This window comes from Pogona vitticeps, chromosome 3, assembly GCF_051106095.1.
Source record: "Pogona vitticeps strain Pit_001003342236 chromosome 3, PviZW2.1, whole genome shotgun sequence".
NCBI lineage: Eukaryota > Metazoa > Chordata > Lepidosauria > Squamata > Agamidae > Pogona > Pogona vitticeps.
In genome coordinates, this window is record NC_135785.1 from 203,509,313 (window position 1) to 203,534,593 (window position 25,281).

Consider the following 25,281-nt stretch of genomic DNA (forward strand, 5'->3'; position numbering starts at 1 on the left):
ACTCGCTTGGTAATATAAATTCCAATTTGGTAGGCCAAATCCCCCTCTTTCTTTTGCATCTTGTAACAGTTTAAGTTTAATTCTGGGCTTCTTCCTTTGCCATATAAATTTTGTAACTAAAGTATTTAGCTCTTGAAAAAATTTCTGCTCTAATTTAATCGGTAGATTTTGAAAGAGGAAAATTACTTTTGGGAGGATGTTCATTTTGATCGTTGCAATTTTACCTAGAAAGGATAATTGTAATTTCTCCCATTTTGTCAGCTCTTGTTTTATGTTCCAGGAGTTTCCCATAATTGTCTTCCTTTAATGAGGACCCTCTAGCAGTCAAATTTATTCCTAAATATTTTACTTTCTTGGCTATTTGAATTCCTGTCTTGGATGTAAGTTGAGTCTTTTGTTCCTGAGTTAGATTTTTGGTTATGAATGTTGTTTTTTCTTGGTTTATTTCTAGTCCAGCTACATGGCCATATTCCTTTATTTGCTGAAGTAAATGGTTGATTATGATGGGAGCTGGGATCCAACAACTGGAGGCCTTCCCATTCCCCAATCCTGTACCATCGGACTTCTTGCACTTCTGTTTTCCTGACCCCCTCCCTGCCTCCTCTCCCCACACTCTTGGCACTCCCTTTTCTCCATCTCTCTCCGCCCTTATGTTTATCTTCCTCCCTCATCTGGCCAACAAATGCTCATCAGCTTTTCACCCTCCTGACAATTCACACAATGGCAGAGGAGCATGCAATGCTTGAACAATGTGAAAAGACCAGTGCAGGCTCTCTCATGACCTGCTGACCTCTGTGAAGAAAGCAACACAAATGTGTGTTACAGGTATTCAGCCTTTCCAGTTTGGATAGGGGTGGGAGGGGGAGAGTATTAGTCTGTGGACAAGGTGTTCTACGGGCCTCACTGTCAAGGTCATGGTGTGGCGTTCGCCCTCGTGCCCCTTTCCTGACCTTCCAAACACAGAGCACAGGAAGGCAAACTACTACTCCTTTTTACCCCGCTGCCACCAGTTGATCACTAAATCAACTTTAATTATGGAAGCATGAAGATGCAGGTCCAAACTTCACTGTCTTTAAACTAAAACTTGTTTATTGATTACAGATGTTATTATTAATCACAGGCAACTTCTATTATCACCAGTCTCAACCTTCTATTTGTCATTACAGTTCTTTTTCACGTTTCACTCTAATCACCTCAGATCTCCCAAAATATCACACTCTACCTCCTTCTCCACTCTCTCACTCTGACTCTTACCGACTCCCTGACTCTGCTTCTTTATTACATTTCTCTCGGCTCCGCCTCCGAGCAACATTAGCCTACAACATGAATATTCATAACTACTAAACATAATAAGGGTGAACACCACACATGGTCAGCCAATGTAGCCTTCCAGATGTCCCTCACCATTAGCTATGATGGACAGGGCCCCTAGATATTTGTGGCCTAGCAACGTCTGGAAGGTGGCCACCTTAAGGTTCAATATTCCAGCTCCAGTTCTCCCCCTGCTCCCATGTGTTTGTTTCTATATTTAGACTGACCACTATAGCTCAGTGGTAGATTTGCTCTGCATGGAGAAGCTCCCAGGGCATCTTCAAGTAAAGCTAGGAAAGAACTGGGGGTGAAACCCCAGAAAACTACCACCACTGTTGACAACACTGGGCTAGGCAAACCAAGGCAGGTTCCTGTATTTCCCAACCTTCATCCTTGGCAACACTGGCTGCTAGAGCAGCTTGCCCCTCTTTCCAGAAGATGGCAGTATATACTACATCAATTTCCCCCTCCTCTGTACTAAATGTGGCATTCCTGTAGAGTAAGATGTTCTTTGCAATTTCTACATTTGTTTGTTTTGAAAGGGCACATTCTCCTCTTCTTCTAATTAAAAGAAAATGAAGAGTCTCGTGGTGCAGTGGTTAAACTGCTGTACTGCAGCCAAAACTGTGCTCATGACCCAGGGTTCAAACCCTGGCTCAGGGTTCACTCAGTCTTCCAGCCTTCTGAAATCGGCAAAACGAGTACCCAGCTTGGGCTGGGAGCAATGTGCAGCCTGCATCATTAACTTGTAAACCACCTAGAGAGTGCTTTAAGTGCTATGGGGCAGTATATAAGCAGAACCTTTGCTTTTTAAAAAAAGCAAATAAATTTACAAATAAATCTGGTTTGGAGAAAAATACTTCAAGTATTTAGTTATAAGGTGCTAACATCATTAGGAAATGTTTTCTTTTATAATGACAACTATACCTCCAGAACCTCCAGTGAGAGATTAAAAACCAGTTTTATAAAAGGAATTTTTTATTGTATAAATAGCTGACAAAATATTCTTATATGTTTTTTAAAATGATACATTGTTGGTTTAAATAAATGTCCCCTCTTGGGAAACTCATTCTCTGGCATAGCATTCCGTTTCAGTGAAGTCTTCAACTCTCCCAGGAAAGGAATCCATGTGAACTGGGAAATGCTGAACAATCTGCACAAAAAGAACAGTTAGATTTTCAGTAGCTGATAAAAAAGATCAGTCTTCCCACATGGAAAGCCATGTATGGTGCCAGCAGGAAAAGTAGCTCCAATGCTAACACTGGACCTCTGTAGGATTCTATAATTCCTCACTCTTATTGCGCCTCAAGATGGAGCTACAGATTCTGCTGTCAGCTGATATCATGCAACCCAGATTACTGCCTGTCCTCTGCACAACAGTCTCAGGTGGAAGCAACGGGCAGGAGGAAGCAGTGAGGGGGCACCTTGGCACTTAACTCTTCCCTGACATTGATTTTCCACTTGCATCTTCCTCCAAGACATATCTTCTCCAGTTTGCACAGGAAACTCCAAAGCTGTTCTTTGGGAACCACCCGGATCTCTCTACATTTTAGATGGGGGTAGGCAAACTCTAGGGAGCTGGAGGCCCACTTTCTGCTCCCAGGATCTACCAGTGGCTGCACTGAGCCAAAAAAGGACAAAAATAAAATCATAAAAGAAATAAAACTGGAAAGCAGCCAGAGGTCCACTTCTGGTTTGGAAAAGATGCTTTTCAAGAAGTTATCAGGTAGTGGATTAGATTTGTTTAAAAAGGTGAACAAACCACTTCTATTGGCTTCTGAGATCAGCAATTCATGTTTTTTCACCAACATGATCGGTGGTTTTTTGTTTTGTTTTTGGTTTTTTTTTTTTATGAGGGGTCCAATGAATGCAGGAATAGCCCCAAAGTCACACTGGGTTAGATCCTCACTGGAGGACATGTTCCATGTGCCATTCCAACCTGAGATAAGGTGAGTGATTTTAAGGAACATTAACTTTTCTCTAATGGCCCCTAGATAATTACATTCTTTCCCCAGAAAGATCCAATCAGCCTTTTTTTTCTCCCTTAAAATATGATCCTTTACAAGACCCTTTGAATGAGATGCACAAATGTGTTTTAACATTATCTTTTTTTAAAAAGGAAAGAATATCTGAAATGTAATGAACAATTTTCATTACAGATTTACAAAGTTTCAGTCATTATTGGATTTTATGGTACTTTTGGTTTTATATTTTAACAAAAACAAAGTTGTAAGTTTCAGTCTGTTCCTCAACAGTAAATAGTGCCTCTACAGCGATTTTTCAGGGATATGTGTGTGCACCTACCAAGCCAGTGTGCACATGCCCTCAAACTTGGGAGTGGAGACTCTTCATTTAATGGTGAGGAACAGACTGCAACATGCGACTTTGCTAACATTATGCAATAGGATTTCAGCCACTGAGTTAGAATGGTGAGATAATGTGAGGGGCAGTGGGAAGGAAAGGTGGCTCAGCTTCCCCCTTTTTTTATTTTAAAAGACAGCCACAGGCAGTTCATCAGAAATCCCTGGGGAAATTTGTGGATTGTGAGTTGTCAACTTCGATGACCCACAAACCACTATTGTGGCAGTTCGTCCCCATCTCTAGTGCCAATTTTTCCTACTGTGACCTAAGGAGCTCCCTCTTCTCCCTTAGTATAGGCATGACACCACAAAGCTCCTCCTTTCCTACAGTCCTTTATCTGATCTCCCCAAACTTCAAAGCTCATGGTTAAGGACACAGCAGGGAATGAATGAGAGCTTTTCATTGGGGTGGGGGGAGGGCGTAAGGTATTTCGCCTGGTCTGCTGGACACAGCCTGTGAGCCTTCCTTTTCTTCTCACCACATGGCTGATATGGATTGTTATGAATTATTACAAAATAATTCTTACTAAGATATGTCCATCACATCATAATTTGCAGGTTTGTGATAAATTTCAATCATACAGCCCAAGGCGTTATCCACGTTCAGCCATGAATATTTGTTTTTTGGTATCATCCTTGTATTTGTATAATGTGTGCATGCGTGCATTACCAATGTACCAGGGTTCACCTGAGAGAAAAAGCCTACATTGGAGGCCTAGCTAAGCCAAACTCTGACTAGCATCCTGTTCACAAAGAAAGCGCCCAGTTAGCACTGAGGCAGGAATAGGAAGCTTGGGCAGAGCTAAGCCTAGTTAAGTCTCAAAGCCTTCCAGATTAGTCCTTTTCTCCCAGGTGAATGATATTTAGGTGTCTATAAGTCACACAGAACTCACAGAATGTGGAACTATAAAATTTATAGTCCAAGAACTCTGAAAATCCCATTGTTACTTAATAATATGTAAAATGTCCTTCATATATTCTTTAACACATAGGAGTGAGGTTATTTGTCCCCCTCTTTGAAAGACAGTTCCATAATATCAGGCATCATTCCTTCTAGCCCAAGCATACCTCTCAAAAATCCTCAGTTTTCTTTTTTGCCTTCTCTTTTCAGTCTTTCTTCTTGTTCTCTTTTCATTTTTTCTTCAAGCCTTTTCCTCTGATAGGCTTTTGCTCCAGCAAAAGCTAAGCAAAGAATTAATGTTTTGGCAGCCAGAATATACAACAACAGTGGAAAATTTTCCAGAGCCTATAAGAGAAGAAACAAATATATGCAAATACATACTTTTATCTGCAATAATAACAGCAGTAGAACTAACTATAAACTGGGCATTATGAACAAGTGTATATAAAGTGCACAAGTACCTGCTTACAGCTACTGCAGTGTTTCAGAATGCCTTCAAAACTGTGAAGTAATCAAGGATTTTTTAAATCATGCTAACTATATTAAAAGAGGAAGCTCTTGAACAAATCAGAATCTGCATTGCTTTCTAATTACAGGCTTTTAAAATGTTGCCTGCAACATGTCTCTGTATCATATGGCAAGAGTGACATTAAAAATTGTAGAACCTTATGCATTTTAAGAAAATGTAGAATCCTTTATATCCTGAAAACACATACTGTTTTTTTTTATATGTATATTCACCACAGGAAACAAAATAACAGGGTCTATCATACACAACAGATTTCAGGCACCAAAACTGTAAAAGAGAAGAACCTCCATTTTTGTACATGTGTTTGAATGGCGTTTTCATGCTAATGCCAGCACATCAACAGGATTCATTTTAGGGGCTCACAATCTTGATGGTCAAACTGCCAAGAAAACTTCTGCAGCACATTGTCTCTTGGAAACCCTAGGTAAATGCTGAGCAAGACATTTCCAGGAATTTGCATTCATATTTTTTAATGCCATTTCCTTCTGTTATGGGTGTGCTACTTTTCTTCCTTTCCTCAAACTATAGCTCTTCAAACATCACTGATCTGACAAATGATACACCAATGTGTGTGTGTGTGGGGGGGGACATATCTGAAGAAATGTTGCACAAGGGAGGGATATACAGTCCATTTTAGTACATTTTTTAAAAAGTTGAGTAGAAAAAGAAAAAAGATTACATGTTGGCAGAAAGTCTTACTAGTGTTTTAAGAGCAAGAGCCATACTCTCTTAAGTATTGGCTAGAGATGGGACTTCAAGATTCTTTGGACTACCTATTCTGGGAGTTCTACCTGACAGCTAAATCAGATTACTTGGGAGAAAAAGCCTAAACTGGGAAACTTTGGGATTTAGTTAGGCCCAGCTCCACCTAAGCTTCCTGTTTTTTGCCCAGTTCTATCTGGAAGCTTTCTTTCTGAACAGAAAGCCAGTGTTGGTTGTTTCTGAGTCCTCACAGTCAGAGGTTGTAAAAAGAGATGTGCAGGTGTGTATTTTTGCAATATAACTCCTAGAATACATTGGAAAACACAAATGTACACACATCTAGTTCAGAGTCTCTAGTTCTGAAATAATGCATAATTTGCCTAAAATTTAACAGTGTGTTTTATACCTATTCCCTGGAAAATCTGGACAACAGCATTCTGCGAAGTCCATTATTTGGCATCAGAACATTAACATTAGCATCAGCATTAGCATTAGACATCAGTGTACAGTAAAAGTAGAGAGACAAAGCACATTATCATTTTAAATAACTAAAAGCTAGACTTGAAGTAAGAATACAATCAAGGTTCAAGTTTTCACCCTTCACCCTTTAAGTATAAACAATGTATGGGAAGGTTGTTGTAGGTTATTTGGGGTGTTTGGCCAATGGCCAAACAACCTGAAAAACCTACAACAACCATCAGATCTCGGCGGTGAAAGCCTTCAAGGATACAATTTATGGGAACATCTGCATATGCTTGCTGGCTGTCCTGTCCCAATAGAAGATAAGTACAGCTAAGTACAATTAAACTCACTCCATTCACCTAACCAGATGGGGAAGCTTTGGCCTCCTACAACTCCCAGACGTCCCACCCAGCATGACTAAACGGTAGGGAATACAGGAGCTATAGCCTAAACTCTAGGAAGGTTCAAGATCTGGCTTAAAAGCACTCCAGCCTTGGTTCCCCTGCTCTTATTTCACCACCTAGTGGTAAAGTATAGGATTTGGGGAACCAACACTGATTTCCCACATGGGAACCTCATTAGCTGTACACAACCAACAATTACAATTATTATATATGCTATTTATACATCATTTTTACGATCAGAAAAAAAAATACAATAAGCATATCTGTAGTGAAAACCAATTGCAAGGAACCAAATAACTAAAATGAAAAATGAAACCTAGATAACTACTGTGTCAGCGTCATGAAGTGGAGAAAGTGATAGATTAGGACTCAGAAGATCTGGGTTCAAGTCCCTGCTCAGCCATGGAAACTCATATGGGAAGGGATGGTAATGGCACTCCTTAAATGCCTTAAAAATCCTTACTAGCATCATATCTGACCTGACAGCATGTAATGCATGGTTAATAGTTAGCATACCAAAAATATTGTCTTCTGAGCTTCCTTGTATTAAAAACACTAGACTTAGCATCCTCAATCCAAAATCCTCAAAACTTAGCATGAGGTCTTGGGCTCTATTTAAAATGTAAATAACATAAGCAGTAGTTAAAAGTAGTTTCAAATCCCCATCCCCATGGCCCACAGAATGTTTAGCTACCTTTTGCTGATGTGGGAGTACAACCATATTTGGAGGCACGCAGATCCCCCACCACTGGTTTAGGTGGCATTTTTAAAACTTTTCTAGCAGCCAATATTCTGTAAGGCCAATTCTCTACACCTTTATTGGATCAGCTGAAACGTTGTTAATGAAACATACATATGATTATGCAATTCTTTGTTTTAAACAGCCAAATGTTGTAATGCAAAAAATGTGCAGTGACAAGTATATTTTTATATGCATCAATGCCCCAGTGGGCATGTGGACATCATCAAACTAAAGGCAGAATTAGGAAGAATAATTATTACGTGCCATTAAACTGAATCCAATTTATGGCAACCTTCCTAGCAATTTCTAGGAGTAAAGAACTCAAAGGTCCCTCCTTTTCGTGATGCTCTCGGATCACAAGCTTCCTCATGATCACACAGATGCTAGGGCACTCAACTCCATTGGACACTCACACTCCTGGAGAACTTGACTGGCCCGTCTCCCCAGAGACACAGGGATATTTCAAGCTCCTGGCTCCAAGGTCAGGTGTTGCAACCCACTGAGCTAGAAAAACATTACTGAAAAGGCACAGACAAAGAGCATAAGACAAAAGACCTTGGAACAGGTGTTCAGCCATTTCAGCATGTTCTAGTTGACCGACAGCTGAGAACTAAGAGAACAGTCTGAAATCGACAATACTGTAAAAGAAATTTCAAAACAAAACTATAGCAACAACTCACAAAACAGTGTGCTTGTGCTATGGAGGTAGAGAGAAGCAAATGTTCTGGAATGCTGCTCTCTTCACAGAAGCATCCGTCCACTGAGAAGCCAGAGAACAATTAATTCCAAAACCTTTGGCCTGAAAATTCACGTGCAAGGTTTTACCAATTAAAAGAGTCCTTACCTTCCAGTTCAACATCCACATTTTGATTCTGCAATGAGCATCAAGGCCTACACCTCAGGCTGAGCTAAATGATGTTGGTGAGATTGATAAGGAACTAGTAGGGTACCTGAAAAACAAACGTTTATTGAGACAGCTGATCTGTGGCTCAGATATATAGGAAAGCAGAAAGGGCAGGATCTTCTTGACAAAAATATCCAGCCAATCTGGTTCAATATTATATAGCTCTATCAACAAGTTTTAAATATCTGTGAGCATATAACGTGCGTAAGACATTCAACCTGCACTGCTCTAAGAGAAATACAGAACATTCACGAAAGCTCTCTTGATGACTGAAAGGACTTTTTTTTCTCTCCTATTGAGTGACAGGAACAACAACCAGTTGGAGTTCAACACACAGCAGCAGACTGACGGGTAGGGGACAGGTGCCACTGCTTTATAGGGAAATGGCTATCCCCATACACTCGCTAAACATTCCAGCAGCTAATCAGCATTAAACACACCCTCAGCCACTCCAGCAGCAGCAGCAATGGTGGTGTTGCAAATAAATACACAACTCTAGTTCAGCTGAGCTTAATTATGACTAGTTCCCATTGAACGCAACAGGGCTTTTACTTCGAACTAACTTCTTCTATTGGTATCAACGAGAAGCAATCATGTCAGAATGCAGCCGACTTGTGCCATGGCATAGTATACCTTCTGCAGAGTGGATACGTTCATTTATTTTGACAGTGCAGACACTGACTGTAATAATGGAGCTCTAATAGCACGGATTCAAGGCCTGATGGCTGAAAGCATGAGAGGGGGCACTAAGTGGAAGGGGAAGCTAAATCTCAATCCAGGGGTAGAGGCAGAACCTTAAAAACTTACTTTTAAGATGAATGAATATGATGCCATGCCACAGCCCTCTCTAACCAAGCAGTGGTAGGATGCTGCTCTGGCTTCCAGACCATCATCCTACCAGTGCTTAGTTATTTTTGTTGTTTAGTCGTTAAGTCATGTCTGACTCTTCGTGACCCCATGGACCAGAGCACGCCAGGCCCTCCTGTCTTCCACTGCCTCCCAGAGTTTGGTCAAATTCATGCTTAGTTATACAGTAGTTGCCTTCAAAATGGCAATTCTCCACACTCTGGTGGTAAGCCTATTTTTTCAGTTGCATGACACATTCCTTTAAGGGTAATTTGCCAAGGGCTGCATGCCAGGGGTAATGGGGTTTCCACCATTCCATCTCTCCACCTCTCCAGTTCCTTCATACCAAATAAGACACTGAAGGGGGAACACCTGGCTCTTCTGAGGGTCTGAATGTTTCACTTTCAGAGGGCTTCCAAAAGTTGGCTGAGGGCTGCATTATGAATGTGGGTTGCTCACTCCGGTCTCATAAATGCAACAGGCATCAGAGAATCAAGTGGCTGAAATCAAGTTCCTGAGACTTAGCTGGCACTGGAGGATCTAACATAAACAACTCTGACTGCAAACATTCAAGACCAGACTGGATTTTTAAACACTAGGTTAATAAAAGTAGTGATTCCGCAGAAACCTGCACCACCTCCTTCATAAAGCAGACAAAAGCCAAGTCCGTTGCGAAAGACTGCATACAGAAACTTACTGAATCTTTTATATGTTATTTACTAGCACTAAGTGCAGAAAACCAGTCTGTACATTTAGCAGAAGCGGAACCCTGAAAGGGCTTGCTTGCTTGCACAACAAGAATCCTGTAGCGTTGGCTACACAGGGTAGAAGATTCTGGAAGCTGTAATATGTAAACGAACATTTATAGACTCTGGACAAGAAGTAATGGTCCGGTTGAAATGCAGGTGAGGAGCTCCACATTTGAATGTTCACTCAAATAAGAACGTCTATTTGCATGTATTAAAACGATTGCCTTTGTTTTTAGGAGATCATTCTCCTTATTTGTACACAGCCTGGATACAGGACTTCTGGCTGTTAACAATGTGATCCTTCAGCAGCATATTGAAGCCACAGATCTTTTATTTCTCTGAATATGTGAACCTGCCCTTACATGAGCTGTGGATTCAGCTTGTTATAAAAGAGTTTTAAAAAATCAACACTGCATATATTTTTATATTTACCCCAGCCACTAACTTGGCCAGATGATGAGCTGTCTGGCTTTTAAATTTGGTCTATAAACGGTCAAACTGCTCACAAGATGTCTGTAAGCCAAGTGTTGGGCGTCTGCTTACCCACCCACATCTCAGCCAATCGCTATCTGCATGCGTTGCTCGGCTAAATGTGGGTGGTGGTGGCAATTAAAAGGAGAAAGGGAGAAGCAGAAAAGCTGGGGCCCAAGGCTGGAAACCAAATCCTCACTTGGCTAACCTTCTGGACATATATTCCAGCCGCTGCCGCCCCCACTTGCCTCAACAGGGATGATTATTTCATTCCAGAACAAACCCTCAGAAAATAAATAAATAAAAGCACAACCCTGAGGTAAGTTTATTGAAATGAAATGAAAGCCCTCTAGAGATTGTGGGCACACTCCACTTGAATTAACCAGCACACAGACTGCTGGGGAAGTGAAAAACTGGGGGTGCTAAACTCGGCGAATTTATTTATTTATTTATTTATTTCATTTCTATCCCGCCTATCTGGACAGATTCGACCACTCTAGGCGGCTTACAGTCAGCAGTAATAGATATTAAAAACATTACAAATACACAAAGATAAAGATAAAGATCATAGGAGTATAAAAGAAAAAATCGTCAGGAATTAACTGTTGGAATTAGCTGTTGGGAAGGCCTGCTTATACATAAATGTTTTTAGTTGTTTTTTAAAAGTGCCCAGCGAGGGGGCCGCACGAATCTCAGGAGGCAAGTTGTTCCATAGGCGAGGAACCACCGCCGAGAAGGCCCGATTTCTGGTCTTTTCCTTCCGGGCCTCTCTCGGGGTTAGGCTCCTCAGCCTTACCTCCTGGCTTGCGCGAGTGACACGGGTAGATCTTGGTGGGAGAAGGCGTTCCGCCAGATATTGAGGTCCTAAACCGTTTAGGGCTTTATAAGTAAGCATCAGTACTTTGAAGTCGATGCGGAATCGGATGGGCAGCCAATGCAATGCGGCCAGAGTGGGGGAGATATGTTGGTATCTTCTCACTCCACTGAGTAGTCTGGCCGCAGCATTCTGCACCACCTGAAGTTTCCGCAGCAACCTCAAAGGTAGCCCCACGTAGAGCGCATTACAGTGGTCTAATCTTGAGATTACAAGCGCATGTACCAAAGTGGTGAGGGCCCCCACGTCAAGGTAGGGTCGCAGCTGGGCCATCCGCCTAAGATGGAAAAATGCGGTACGGACCACAGACACCACCTGGTTTTCCATAGTGAGCGCCGGGTCCAGATGGATACCCAAGCTGCGGACCCCATCGCTGACAGGCAGGGTCACGCCCCCAAAAATGAGGGAATTTCCCAGATCCCCAGCTGTGGGAGCGCCCACCTTCAGTACCTCCGTCTTGTCCGGGTTCAGCCTCAGCCCGTTCTCCTGCATCCATTCCCGTACGGTCTCCAGGCAACGCTGAAGGGACAGAACGGCATCTCCTGCAGTTGGAAAAAAGGAGATGTAGAGCTGCGTGTCATCAGCATACTGGTGGCACCGAGCTCCACACCCCCTGATGACCCTCCCCAGCGGCCTCATATAGATGTTAAACAGCATTGGGGAGATGATCGACCCCTGTGGGACCCCACAATTGAGGCTCCACGGGGCCGAGACACTCTCCCCAAGCTGGACTCTCTGGGGACGGTCCTCCAAGAAGGAACGGAGCCAAGCAAATGCCTGGCCACCTATTCCTAACTCGGTGAGCCTCCCCAGGAGGATACCGTGGTCAATGGTATCGAAGGCCGCTGAGATGTCGAGGAGGACCAGCAGAGACATTTTGCCCCTGTCGGCCCCCCTCAGTAGGTCATCGCACAGGGCGACCAATGCCGTTTCTGTTCCATGGCGCGGCCTGAATCCCGACTGGAATGGATCCAGGGCATCTGTTTCATCCAGGAACGCTTGAAGCTGATCAGCGACCACCCTCTCAACTACCTTGCTTAAGAAAGAAACATTGGCGACGGGCCTATAATTGCCAATTTCGTCCGCCGCCAAGCTCGGTTTCTTTCTTATGGGCCTAATGAGTGTGTCCTTGAGGGCAGAGGGAAATCTGCCCTCAAGGAAAGACCCATTAATTATTACAGTGGCCCATTCCATTGTTGAAGACCTGGCTGCCTTGATTAGCCAGGCCGGGCAAGGGTCTAAAGAGGAGGTGGTGTCACGACAGCGGTCAAGCGTCCTGGCCACAGTGTCAGGCGAAACGGGCTGAAAGGAGTCAAAAGTCACCGGACAAGACAAGACGGAGTGCTGGACATCTCAGCTCGACTCACTGTGTTCAAGAAAGGGGAGAGGTCCCGGCGGATGGCCTCCACTTTAGATTTTAAAAATGCTGCAAATTGGCCCGGTGTAAAACTAGGGGGAGGCCTATCTCCCGGGCCAACTCCGGATAGGTCACGTACTATACGGAATAGTTCCGCCTGCTGATTGGACGCCTCGCTTATCCGGTTAGCGAGGTATGTTCGATTGGCAGCCTTTACCTTGGCCCGGTAAAGGTTAGTAGCGACCTTAACAGCTATACGATTAAAAACCGTCGGGTCCTTTCTCCATTTGCGCTCTAGCCGTCTCCTGACCCGCTTCGACGTCCGGAGGTCCTGGGTAAACCAGGGCGCCGGGCGATCTCTGCGGCGGAGAGGGCGTTTAGGTGCGATCGTGTCTACGGCACTAGTCGCGGCAGTGAACCAAGCCTCGACCAGAGCCTCGACAGGAGCGCCAGCCAGGTCAGCCGTAATCCCTCTCATGGCATCCTGGAATCCAATCGGATCCAGTAGCCTTCGAGGGAGGACCATAACAATAGGTCCGGGCTCCCTGCGAGGGGGGAGAGCCATCTTGGTGGTACATCTTATTAGGTGGTGATCCGACCATGACAAGGGTACCGACTCAAGGTCAGTCACCATCGGACCACTCTCGCTCCCATTGGTAGAAAAGACCAGGTCTAATGTATGGCCGCCCACGTGTGTAGGGCCGTTAACATGTTGGGACATGTTCAAGAAGGCCATGGTCTCCAAGAACTCAAGAGCTGGACCGGAAGACTCTGCCCCCGCACGCACATTGAAATCCCCCAGTACCAATAGCCTCGGGGAGCCCAACAGTGCCGCGGAGACAAAGTCCACCAGCTCCGGTAGGGAGGTGGCTGGGTCGCGGGGAGCACGGTAACCCAGCAAGATCCCAATACCGTCCCTAGCCCCAATCCATATGTGGAGAGCCTCAAGACCCGGTCTTACCACCGAGGAGCGCCTAATTACCTCTAAGGTGGACTTATAAACAATGGCAACTCCCCCCCCCCGTCCCTCCAGTCTACCCTGGTGTTGAACAGCATAACCGGACGGACAGATGAGAGCTAGGGGGGGACCCCCCTCTCCGCCAATCCATGTTTCGGTTATACAGGCCAGGTCTGCATCTTCCTCCAAAATAAGGTCGTAAATCAGTTGGGTTTTATTAGATACAGACCTGGCGTTCAACAACACCAGGCGTAGAGTAGAGGGCTGGCTGGGCTGGCTACCTCGATACTGGGGGTTGATCTCCGTTTCAGAACAAGGAACAGCCTTTAGACATCTGTTCATAGTTCTTCTGACACGTGTAGGGATGGAGTCAACGCAACTGGTGCAAATAGGAGTATGAGGGCAGAGAGACATAGATTAAAAGAGTGTGAAGGACATATAAGGAGAAAAAAGTAATCGGAACAGAGGAGACATAAAGAAATCCGTGGACCATGGCTGAGGAATGTGTGACCTTCCATATGTTCAGCAAGATCTCCAATTTTTCCTCGGCACTGACTCTGCTGTCATGGGCCAAGAGCAGCCCAACAGCATCAAGAGAGTCATCCAAGCTGCCAATCCATGCAATCCATCAGTGCATCCCAACCTTGGATCCCAAGATGTTCCTGGACTACAGCTCCCAGAAACTCTTAGTCCAAGAATACCTGCGGACTCAAGGTTAGGAAGCACTGCTGTATGTATTTACATCTCCAGATTTTTACATTACAAATGGATGGTAACCATTTACTCTTGGAGGTAGCCTAGAAATGGCAAAGGACTCTGCTTTAAGTAAATGGATACAGGACTACAGCTGCCACCTACAACCCTATTCTGAAAACACTCATCTATGGCCCTTTTAAGTGGCCAACAGCCATTCTGCGAGATCATTTGCAAGCTCCAGCAGTTTTTTCTCTAACCTTGCACCTTCTCTTTGTTTTCACCTTGGTTTGTAAATCTCAGGGAAAGCTGTGTCTGGAAAACAATTTGATAAAAGAGGTGTGTTTGATAAGCATTATTCTCTCCCTTGATTTGTTAATACAAATATGATTTACTGGTATTCATGTTGATACGGATGACTTAAAACAAACCTCATGTTCTGTGTTTTGAAGGTTAAGGCGTCTTGTGAAAGTGCTGGAATCACAGAGGCAGTCCAGATTTTGTATTTTTTTTTTCAAGAACCTTCCCCGTCTCTCACAAAAGACAGATAAAAGTGCAAGTTGAAGCTAGCAGCAATACTCTTGTGTTGTTTTGTGGTGTACTCCGACTGTAACATTTCTCACAGTAAGCAGAATGATTAAGCAAAATGAGGTCTGGCTCATTGCCAGGACTTATTTACTAATGCCCTGAATAAACAAACATTGGATATAATCAGTGATCTAAACCAGTTACATATACATTCCAGACAAGTATAAATCAGAAGAGTGAAAACTTCATGTGTCATACAACACTGAACAGAAGACAGTGTTAGTTAGGAGTTGACTGCTACCCTCTCTGGGTAGAAGGCCATCCTTCTCTAATTGGCTGTAGCAGTGGATGAGGGAAACTCACCAGAACTTTCAACTTAAGACAGTTTTGTTCCAGAACTTAGCTCCAGAGCATGAGCACAGCCCCAATGGAAAAACACCTCTGCTCAGTGAGAAAGTATCATATAAAAAGGAGAGTCCAGCATTTAGACATAGAAGAAGTTAAAGGCAGGCATATATCTTGCTACATCATTCATACTGATAAATATACAAATCATCAGCTGAAGCTATAACAAAGACACAGTTAAGGCAGCCAATAATCAAGAAGAGAATGAATCCCTTACTAACTTCACCAGCTGACTCTAGGACAGGGGAAGGGGAGAGCAATCCTGTAGGTTCTTGCATCCTGTTCTAAGAAATCATTCAAAACCGTTGCCAAAAAGGTTAAGCAGAAACTTAAGTCTAAATTCAAGTTTAGAAAGGGCTACAAAGAGAAATATATCTACACTGGCAAAAGGCTACAGTGAACCTTAAAATGCCAATCCGAAGTTGAGAGATGAATGATTGTCCAAGGCAAAAGCTTGTTGTGCATTTGAAAAATCTGTATCAACTCTTAAGTGAGATTTAGAATAATGCAGCCTCTTGCATTGTCATAGGAAAACCATCTACCTAATCTTCCCAGTGTGCCAATTCCCTGTCTATTGCTCTTTGTCTCCCTCCTCTGATAAAACCTCCATTTCCAGGGAGCTCAACAGACCTCGTTTGTGCTGATCAGAGTCCAGCACAAACTCCAGGGCTGCCCCCATGCCACCCCTAATCTTTTTGAATCAATGACTTCAAATTAACTGACTCAGCCCTTTCTCACCTTCTCCTGGTGAGAAGGTGAGAATTAACTGAGTGTTTCAGGCAAAACACATTTTTAATAATATATGATAATGACGTCTGGGTTATTGACATTGCAATTCCAGGGATGCCAGATGAAAATAAAGAATTTGAAAAATGACCAAAATATAGAGATCTGGCAATTGAAACATCTCACTTGTGGATGAAACATAGTTCAGTGGTTTGGGAACAATATCAAGGAATTTCACACAGTACTATAAGCAGTTGCAAGTCTCAGAAATAACACCACCAGAGCTACAAAAATGACAATATTAGGAACAGCATAAATATTGTGCCAATATTTAACATATACGTAGGGCATTTTTTAGGTAAAACGTGTGTCTGTAATATAATACTAGTCAATGGTTTTATAATTTTGATTGACTGTGTCTGGTATTTTTGAATAATAACACCAGCTATGAAGGCAGATAACCAACAGGGCTGTGGAGGTGATCCAGTTTGCAGCATTCTTCCAGCTAGGCAAACGTTAGGGGTGTGTGCTCAGTGCCAAGAACCCCTCAGCCTCAAGGAGTTAAGTTTGTGCCCTTCAGGTCTAGGTAGCTGACCCAAAGGAGTGGAAAGAAGCAAAGAGGTCATCAGATAAGGCTTTCAGAGCTGCAGTGGAAGCATCCCAGTCCCAAAGTGACAGCTCCTCTACAATCTTCTCTGTGCAGTTTCTCAGCTTCTCTGCAATCACAGAGATTGAGGAAAACGATAATGATTACTTAGAAGAAAAACACACCTTGGTAGACTGACAGGTATTGATAGTATACACCTCAGAAGGTTGGATGTCGGTTGCAGTGAATAATCTGGTCATCAGAAATGTAGGCAGCTGGGTTTGTGACTGACCTTGAAGACTGTGTGGTGAATGGCAAACTAGGTGCTAAGGTTGTGGGCATCACATGCCATCCAAGCAGCCCTGGAGTGGAACACTGTGCAGAACTGATACCAGGTAAAAAATGAAACTACATTTTAGAATTGACAGGGCAAAGAGAAGACACAGGCCTGGGACACAGGCCCCAAAAAGGCCTAACCATGAAACATTCACACCTAGCTCAAAAGTATTTATGGCCAATATAAAATAACAATGTAACTCTTCTCTTTTGCCCAACCACCTTTTGATGTAGGTGCCCACAATTGGAATGCCTGTAGGAGGAAGCTAGCAATGATTGTTATAACATTCACAGGGGATTCACAGTATTGAAGGCCCCAGGAAGAAAACACATGAACATACCAATAGATAAGGGGAAATGGATACTCTTGTCCCCAGACTTTCAGATGCATCTTGGGCACAGGCCAAGGAAAGATGGGGGCACGATATGCATATTTACATATAACCAATAGATTAGCGTAGTTGGCACCATTTGCCCAATGAGGGACTGGATCCAAAGTTGGGGTACAAATGACCAATAGAATTGTAGCATTTTATTGCTCTTTGTCTCTATCATTATAAAATGTATGTACTCTATATGCTCGGAGTCTTCTCTGCTTTAAGGGAAATCTCAGCTGACCTTTCTGCTCTTTGCTATTCAAAATAAAACTGGGCCTTTGATTCAGCTGTTGCTCTCTTGCCTAATTCCTTGCCAGAAAACCAAAAACCCAAAATTGGCCAATAACATCTGGTGCATTGGCCAGGAAATGAAGCCGGGCCTCCCTGTGATTTTTGCCCAGTATCAGAACTATGGTGCACGTTGGCATCAATGATATTGAGAAATTTAGTCATGAGATCCTGGAAGCCAAATCTCGCTTGACAGGAAGGAGGATGAAATCTAGAATGTCCAAGATAGTCTTCCATGAAATGTTTTTTAAAACATTTTAAGCTAAACCCCACAGAAACAAGCACCTGATTTGGGTAAATCATCCCCAAGGGATGAATATGAACATGTTCACAGTTGCCCAAATGGAAACAAGAGGGAATTAAATCATGTTCTTTCTGCAAAACACTATTGCTAATGAAAGAAATTCAAGGGTGGACCTAAGCAGAAAGGCTCCAGGCATGCAACAGAGATATCTGAAGAGGGACACCATATACAAGTATGTTAGCTATGCAAAAAGGAGCCCCTAGGTTTCTGGACCACCACTTTGGCCAAGAGAGCCATGTTGTAACATTGAATGAATTCAGCTAGAGATGTATGCCTATGTGTAGGCCTCCGTGCAATTGTTATCAAGATGAGACCCTCTCTGGTGCCTGGTAAGAATGTGCTAATGGGTTCGTTGAAGGGTTGAATGTTTCTGTAAAACTCTCAGGAACAGGAGGATGTCCTCTCCATTGATAAGGAGAAGGCTGGTCATCTGAACAGTGACCTTTGGGCATATCAGATACAGTGGTGCCTATAGACAATGATAATCTGTTCCACTGAAATCGTTGTTTAGCAAAATCATTGTCTAGCGAAAAGCATTTCCCCATTGGAATGCATTGAAACCTGTTTAATGCATTCCAATGGGGAAGAATCGTTGTTGTCTAGCGAATATCGGCCATAGGAAAGCCGCTTTGCAAACCGCCAATCAGCTGTTTAAATCGCTGTCTTGCAAAGCTTAGGTCCCGAAAACACCCATTTGCGAGCACGGAGAGAGCTGTCAAAATCATCGTCTAGCGAAAATCAGTTTGCGAAGCAGGGACCAAACATTGTCCAGCAAAATTCCCGCATAGGAATCACTGTTTTGCGAATCGCTATAGCGATTGCAAAAAGCCAATGTCTAGCGAAAAAACTCTCATGCAGGGTAACTGTCTAGCAAGGCACCACTGTACTTTTTTAGTCTTGCTCATTTCCTAAGGCAACTGTTGGTAACTACTGAAATAATTACAAAATTACACACACAGGTTGGCTGGCAGCCAGATTTGGGACCCTGAGAGGTACACATTGCCCACACCTGTTCTGAACATAATTGATGAATTACAAGCCCATTGCCAGGTTCATATGATATCCATTCAAGAACTCTGAAAAATCTCACTATGCCAGATTGCTAACCTTCCAACAAAAATATATAATATTCCTATGATCAGCTTACTTTGTGCTAATATAACATCATTTCTTTACAAAGGGATCCCCAGAATTACTAGCCAATTACTTTTAAATCTTTTCTAGATAAACTGATAGAAACTGTTATTAAAGTTATAGAATCTCTGCTGAAAAAGAACAAGGATTCCACAAAATTTTCTCCCATTATTATCATCAACATTATCATCATCATTAAAAAATACCTGCATCCCGCCTTTCCCCTTAAGGAGGACCTAATATGGCTTGCATCATTAACACAAAATCAAAAACAGCTGAATGGTGGGAGATTCAGGAAGACAGACAACAAAAAGTATTGGTGCACAATTATTCAGTGGAATCCAAGATGTAGTGAAGGCTGCCAATTTGGATGGATTAAAATAGGGACTGCATAAATTCACAGAGCCTAGAGCAATCCATGGTTGCCAGTCAGGATGTCTGCATATAATCCTCAATATCAGACACTGTGTACTGCTGTATATCATGACTGAGGAATGTGAGAGGGAGGACTCAGCGCCACTCAGATCTTTCTAATGGGCTTCCCTAGAGCAACTGGGGTAAGGGCTACTGACATAGGACTGCTGGAGCTCTTCTTGTATTCTCAGGGGCCCACCTGCGTTTTTACCAATTAGAAGCATGTTACTAATAAGCTTCCACTTTAAAAGAACAGGTTTCAGAAGGGACAATTTAGAAAAGAGAACTTACTCTTTTCCATCCCCTAGCTCAACTCTTCTCCAGACTGATCCTTGCAAACTGCTGTTGCTTTTTTTGTGTGTGTAGGCATCCTTCAGTCTCGAGAGACTATGGTAGCGTGCTCTATATGGAGGTCTTGGAACAGTGTCTTGTGTGGCTGAGAAGGCCAATTCGAGAGTGACAATCTCTTCCACATTGAAGACAAATACAATCTGGCCCCTGCCCAACTGCCTGATTTTGCTGGTTTCAGGACTGCCTCTTTGCCTCGGCCTGCTGAACAAGTGTCTCTTCAAATTGGGAGAGGCCATGATGCACTGCCTGCCTCCAGGCTGAACGCTCAGATGTCAAGGTTTCCCATCTGTTGAGGTCCATTCCTAAGGCCTTCAGACCCCGCTTGTCCTTGAAAAGCAGCTGTGCTGTTGCTAGTTCTTTAAAAAATGATCAGAAGTTTAGAACCTGACAGACAAGGGGGAAAGGAGATTGTTTTCCATACACCGTCCATGCTTTGCTGCAAATCTTTTAAAGTTGTTCTCTTTGTTTTCCACACTAACAAAAAGTTTTCTAGGCTCATCACAAAATAACAATAACTAATTGAAAAACACCATAATAAAGAAAAAAACCCCTAGATTAAAACACAAAGTAAGACCAAAACACAAAGAAATCAAAGCTGGGAATGTAAAAAAAATATGGTTACAATAGTAACATCTCCATGACTAAGAAAATGAAAGTGTTGTTGCCAGGACCAAAAACAAGCAAACATTAAGCCGCCTAGAGTGGTCCATTGGTCCAGATAGGCGGGGTATAAATCAAATAAATAAATAAATAAATAAATAAATAAATAAATAAAGGAGGTGCCAGGCGGATCTCTCTAGTAAGATCTTCCACAATCACAAAGCGAACACTAAAAAGGTTCCTTCACCTGCCACACCTCACTTAACCAAGACACTCAAAAACCTGGGGCACACATGAGGAAAAAGCAAGAATCCTTCTGATATACTGATATCCAAAGCGGTGAAGGGTCTTAAATATCAAAATCAGTGCTGTATTTAGGCCTGGCAGAGAGCCAACCAGGGTCAGCTGTACTCTTTTGTATTTAGTTAAACTGTGAGGATACAAACAGATATCAGAGACACTGATCAGGAAAACTTTTATAGGTAAACACAGCATAGAACAATTGTACATAGGATATGAGCCCCTTGCTAGCAACAGTCCTCATGGGTATACTGTACAGTGGGGTCTTGACTTAAGAACGGCTTGAGTTAAGAACATTTTGACTTAAGAACCACTCTCATAGGAAAATATTGACTTGACTTACATACTTAGATTTGAGTTAAGAACTGAAAAAAAACCACGTGGGAGGCAGAGAAAGTGCAAAATTTGAACTTTCAGTTAACTGTTGGCCAGTGAAAAGGGTGCCTGTCTGCTTCCTCACTCCTCCCAGCGTTTAGAGAGTGGATTGGGAGACAGTCTTCGGACTGCCTGGTACTGTACTGCCTGGACTGTATTTTCCCTGCCTTCCCTGAACCTTTCTTGACCTAAGAAAAAAAGAAACAAAATATCCCCCTCTAGTGGTCGAAGGCAGAATAGAAGCTTCCCATTAGTTTCTATGGACGGAAAAGGGCAGATACGGATCAAATGGTTTTCAATGCATTCCTATGGGAAATGCAGATTTGACCTGAGAACTTTTTGACTTGAGAACCGCCTTCCAATACGGATTAGGTTCTCAAGTCAAGACCCCACTGTATATTCCACCACTTACCACTGGCTGTAATTACTGCTAGCAACCACTATGCTGCCTGTTCATAATATTCCCAAAAGGAGTTAATTATTATCAGTTCCTAAATTAGCCCTGCAATTTTACATTTGCCTATTTACTAAAGCAATGCAGCCAGCCACTGATTAGCCCATCTGCACTGTTTCTTCATCATCTGTTAATGCCATTATTGCCATTCTTAATCTGCCACTCAACTAACTGGTCAAGTATAATCAGCTTGACAAGAGAACTGGCCACCTATTGTTTAACAAGAAGCCAAGAAAGCCCTTGGGTAGACAGTAACTTTTCTTAGTGGTCTCAGCACCGCATCTGATTTCAAAGGCAGGAGGGAAAGCATCTTACTAGCCTTGCAGAATCCTACGTAGAAAAACACATACAGTACTTAGAAGGCACTTTTTGAGTTGTAACAGAATCAGAACCATGGTTTAAAATAGTATTTTGTTTTCATACTTTGTGGTTCTGAACAAGACTAATGTAATTTAACTTGAAATTTCCTTGGTATACTAAAACAAAACCAAAAAGGGATCGATTCAGTGTCATTATTATTGAGAAGCACTTGCACCTGGATAATTTTCTATAATGGAATAACTGACTGCAATAGTTTCAAATTAAATTTTGCTGATTGATAACAACAGTTAATTAACCTGGGATTTTGTAATTAACAAAAATTATCTAAGGGAAAGGAGAGGCAGTCCTTAAAAGCATTAAGGTTGTATTTTTTCTGCCATGCAATCCTCCATCAACTTTTTAAAAAAATAGGTAATGTGTTTTGAATTGCAGTTCGATGACACAGCCTACTTATTTCCATGGAAACTTTAAATGAACAAAAATAAAATTGCACATTTGCACTGGAATATCTGATTTATTAGTTTAGCTAGGCTGCAAGCATAATTTGTATTAGTAGTGATTAAATGCAATTCAATGAGACTGTGGAGCTGTTTTTAAAAACGTTTTTCCATACTGTGATGTGTAACATGTGCCTAAAATTCTGTTGACTGCAATAGCATAATCCTCCACATTTTTACTGAGGTAGGGCCTACTGGCACAGGACTGCAGCTTTAGGCTACATGTATGTAAACAGAATCAGTATAAAATTCGTTGGCTTTCAAAGTAAAAAGTGTAAAATTATACTGCAATGTTCAAATTCTCATTTAATTGATATAAACATAATCTGTAGGAGTTATTCGACATGCATTGGAAAACAGCTGCAAACTCTGCACACTTTTCTGGGCAACCGTATATATACTGTATTCTTTCCGATACGCATCCTACGGATGATGAGACTAACGCGAGGACTCACTGCCTTGCAAATGTGTCCAGGATCACAGCCTACTTGGCAGCAAATGCAGTTGAATAGACTTTTAAAGAGACAATCGGATCCGACTTTTAAAAACTAAGGCTCTGAGAACGACGAAAACTACGCAAATAAGAACAGAAAACGTCCTCATTTCGCTTTATTATCTAGATTGTGCGGTGTGATCCTATGCACGCTTACCCAAGTATGGTGCCACAGAATTCAGCGTGCTTAGTCCCAAAGGTCCAACGCAGAAAATGCCAGTCACAGGGGCTTGATGGTGCAAAAAAGAAAGAAAGAAAGCACTATGGCCGAAATAGGACGTCAAAAATTATCATTCTTTACCCAAGACCAGCTATTAAAAAAAAACAATATTGCACAGTATTATTATTGTTCTGCATAAGACTTTAAAATGCTCAGTTTTGTCATTCCTTCTCGGTAGTAACTGCAACAACGTTAAGCGTTTTGTGATTTAATAACGACAGAACCTGAACAACATACAGCCATTAAAGAGGAAACGACTACACAACTACAACTCCCAGAAGCCTTTCTGGTTGAACTCACGACACTTCCTCATACCTCCAAAAGACAGCTGGTAACCGTTTCATCCCCAACTCAGAGGAGAATGCAGTGTAATGCAACTCGAGAAACTCTCAAATGCTCCCCCAAAAGCAGCAGCTATGCACATCCCCCGCGGGAAGGCTCCCGTTATTGGAGGGAGGGGAAAGACACTCGTTTTAAGCTTTTCTTTTACCTGGGTTGTTAACGTGCCACATGGTGGTGGTTGTGCGCTGTCAAGTCGGAACTGACTTACAGCGACCCTAAGAGGGCTTTCGAGGTAAGTGAGATATTTAAAGAGTGGTTTTGCCAGTTTCACATCTCCAGTGAATTTCCATGGCAGAGCAGGGATTCGAATCCCGGTCTCCAGAGTGCTAGTCTTGTCACCCTATCCACTACTCCACACTGGGTAGATTGTTAGATGGAAGAAAATTTAAAAAGGTTATGTACCATGCAACGGCATACAGTACATGTGCGCGCACACACATCTATATGTTGTACTAGAACAACATATAGATGTGTGCGTGCGCATACACGTTATACTGGATGAGTTACGTGGTGGCACTGCAGGTTAAACTGCAGAAGCCTCTGTGCTGTAAGGTCTGTAGATCTTCAGCTGTAAGATCTAATCCACATGAGGGAGTGAGCGCCCATCGCTTGTCCCAGCTCCCGCCAACTTAGCGGTTCGAAAGCATGCAAATATGAGTAGGTAAATAGGGACCACCTCGGTGGGAAGGTAACAGCGTTCCATGTCTATTCGCGCTGGCCACGTGACCACGGAAGATTGTCTTTGGACAAACGCTGGCTCTGTGGGTTGGAAACAGACATGAGCACCACCCCCTAGAGTCGAACACGACTGGACAAAAATTGTCAAGGGGAGCCTTTAACTTTATATATATATTACAGGCGCATACATGCACACACATGGATATGTTTTACTAAAACATGTATGCTTCAGTGTTCTAGTATAATAAGCCCAAGTCCAAATACCAAATAATATTAATCAAGCACACAATATTGCATTAAAATAGTAAATTGCACAGCACCAAGAAGATCAAGAAGAGAAGACGGGTAAAATGAAATTGATGGTTTTGTGAACACAATATATTGGTACCAATGCCCACTGAAAAGGATATTTCCAAATGTTGACAGTAAAAATATTGTTTGAATGGTGTGTTGTGGTTTAATCTCTCACTGTGAATATTTTTTGCAGATTATGAATAAGTGAGTTTGGGGAATGTTTTCCAAATTTTGACCTGCAAAAAAGGATTGTTTGAAGAGCAAAATATCTTGAGCTTTGACTAGTTTGCTCATAATTCCGCTGGCAGTGATGTATTCCCTGACAGTACAAATGATACAAAGCCAACAACAGGCCATCCGACATCTTGAAGATTAAAAAAAATTATTCTGGCTAAGCTGCTGTGAACTGCTGTTCAATCTACTTCTTCAAATGAAAGAAGTCTCCTATCTGAGGATATGGGCTGCAGTCCACAAAAATTATGCCAAATAAAGCTTGTTAGCCTTTTAAGTGTCAGAATACTTTTGGGTTTTGCTGCAGCAGACTCACAAAGGTACTCCTGTGGAAATTTTTATTATGACAGTGTGTCTAAAGAACTGAGGATGAGATCCTGAATGGGCAACTTACCGGTGCAGCATGGAGGAAGAAAGAATAATTATCACTCATTTGGTGTACAGAGGTTTGGGCATTTTTAAATGGAGATCGCTGGAACCTGGGGTGTGTACATTGTTCCCTGACTGGGATCTGGCTACAACTTCTTGTTGCTCAGTGAAGTTTTCCACATGAGTTTTTAAAAACAGCAGAAGCAAAACAATGAAATAATCAAAACGCTAAAAAGAACATGCTCGGATCCATTAAAAAAGCTTGTGAATTTGGCTTCTGACATTTGTAGTAAAATGTGAAATGAATAGGATTCTGTTGGAGAGGGGTTTGATGTAGGTGACTTGGGTTTCTTACTCTGAACTGCAAATATCACCCTCTTCTGCTGGGCAACAAT

The 25,281-nt window shown here is 42.5% G+C and overlaps 1 protein-coding gene across 3 annotated transcripts; it reads right to left on the reverse strand.

The window, feature by feature from the left end:
• Positions 1-2,271: 2,271 nt before the first annotated feature.
• Positions 2,272-23,510, reverse strand: SMIM11 (small integral membrane protein 11). Of its 3 annotated transcripts, XM_072994109.2 has the most exons (5): positions 22,910-23,451; positions 14,524-14,578; positions 8,256-8,361; positions 4,740-4,917; positions 2,272-2,464 (listed from the first exon to the last, which is right to left on the reverse strand). In XM_072994109.2, the coding sequence occupies exons 3-4, from the start codon at positions 8,274-8,276 to the stop codon at positions 4,753-4,755; spliced, it is 186 nt and encodes a 61-aa protein (XP_072850210.1). In that variant the 5' UTR covers positions 8,277-8,361; positions 14,524-14,578; positions 22,910-23,451; the 3' UTR covers positions 2,272-2,464; positions 4,740-4,752. The 3 variants fall into 3 exon arrangements, with proteins under 3 accessions (XP_072850210.1, XP_020651936.1, XP_020651932.1); XM_020796277.3 differs by lacking the exons at positions 14,524-14,578; positions 22,910-23,451 and adding an exon at positions 23,463-23,510; XM_020796273.3 differs by lacking the exon at positions 14,524-14,578.
• Positions 23,511-25,281: the final 1,771 nt, after the last annotated feature.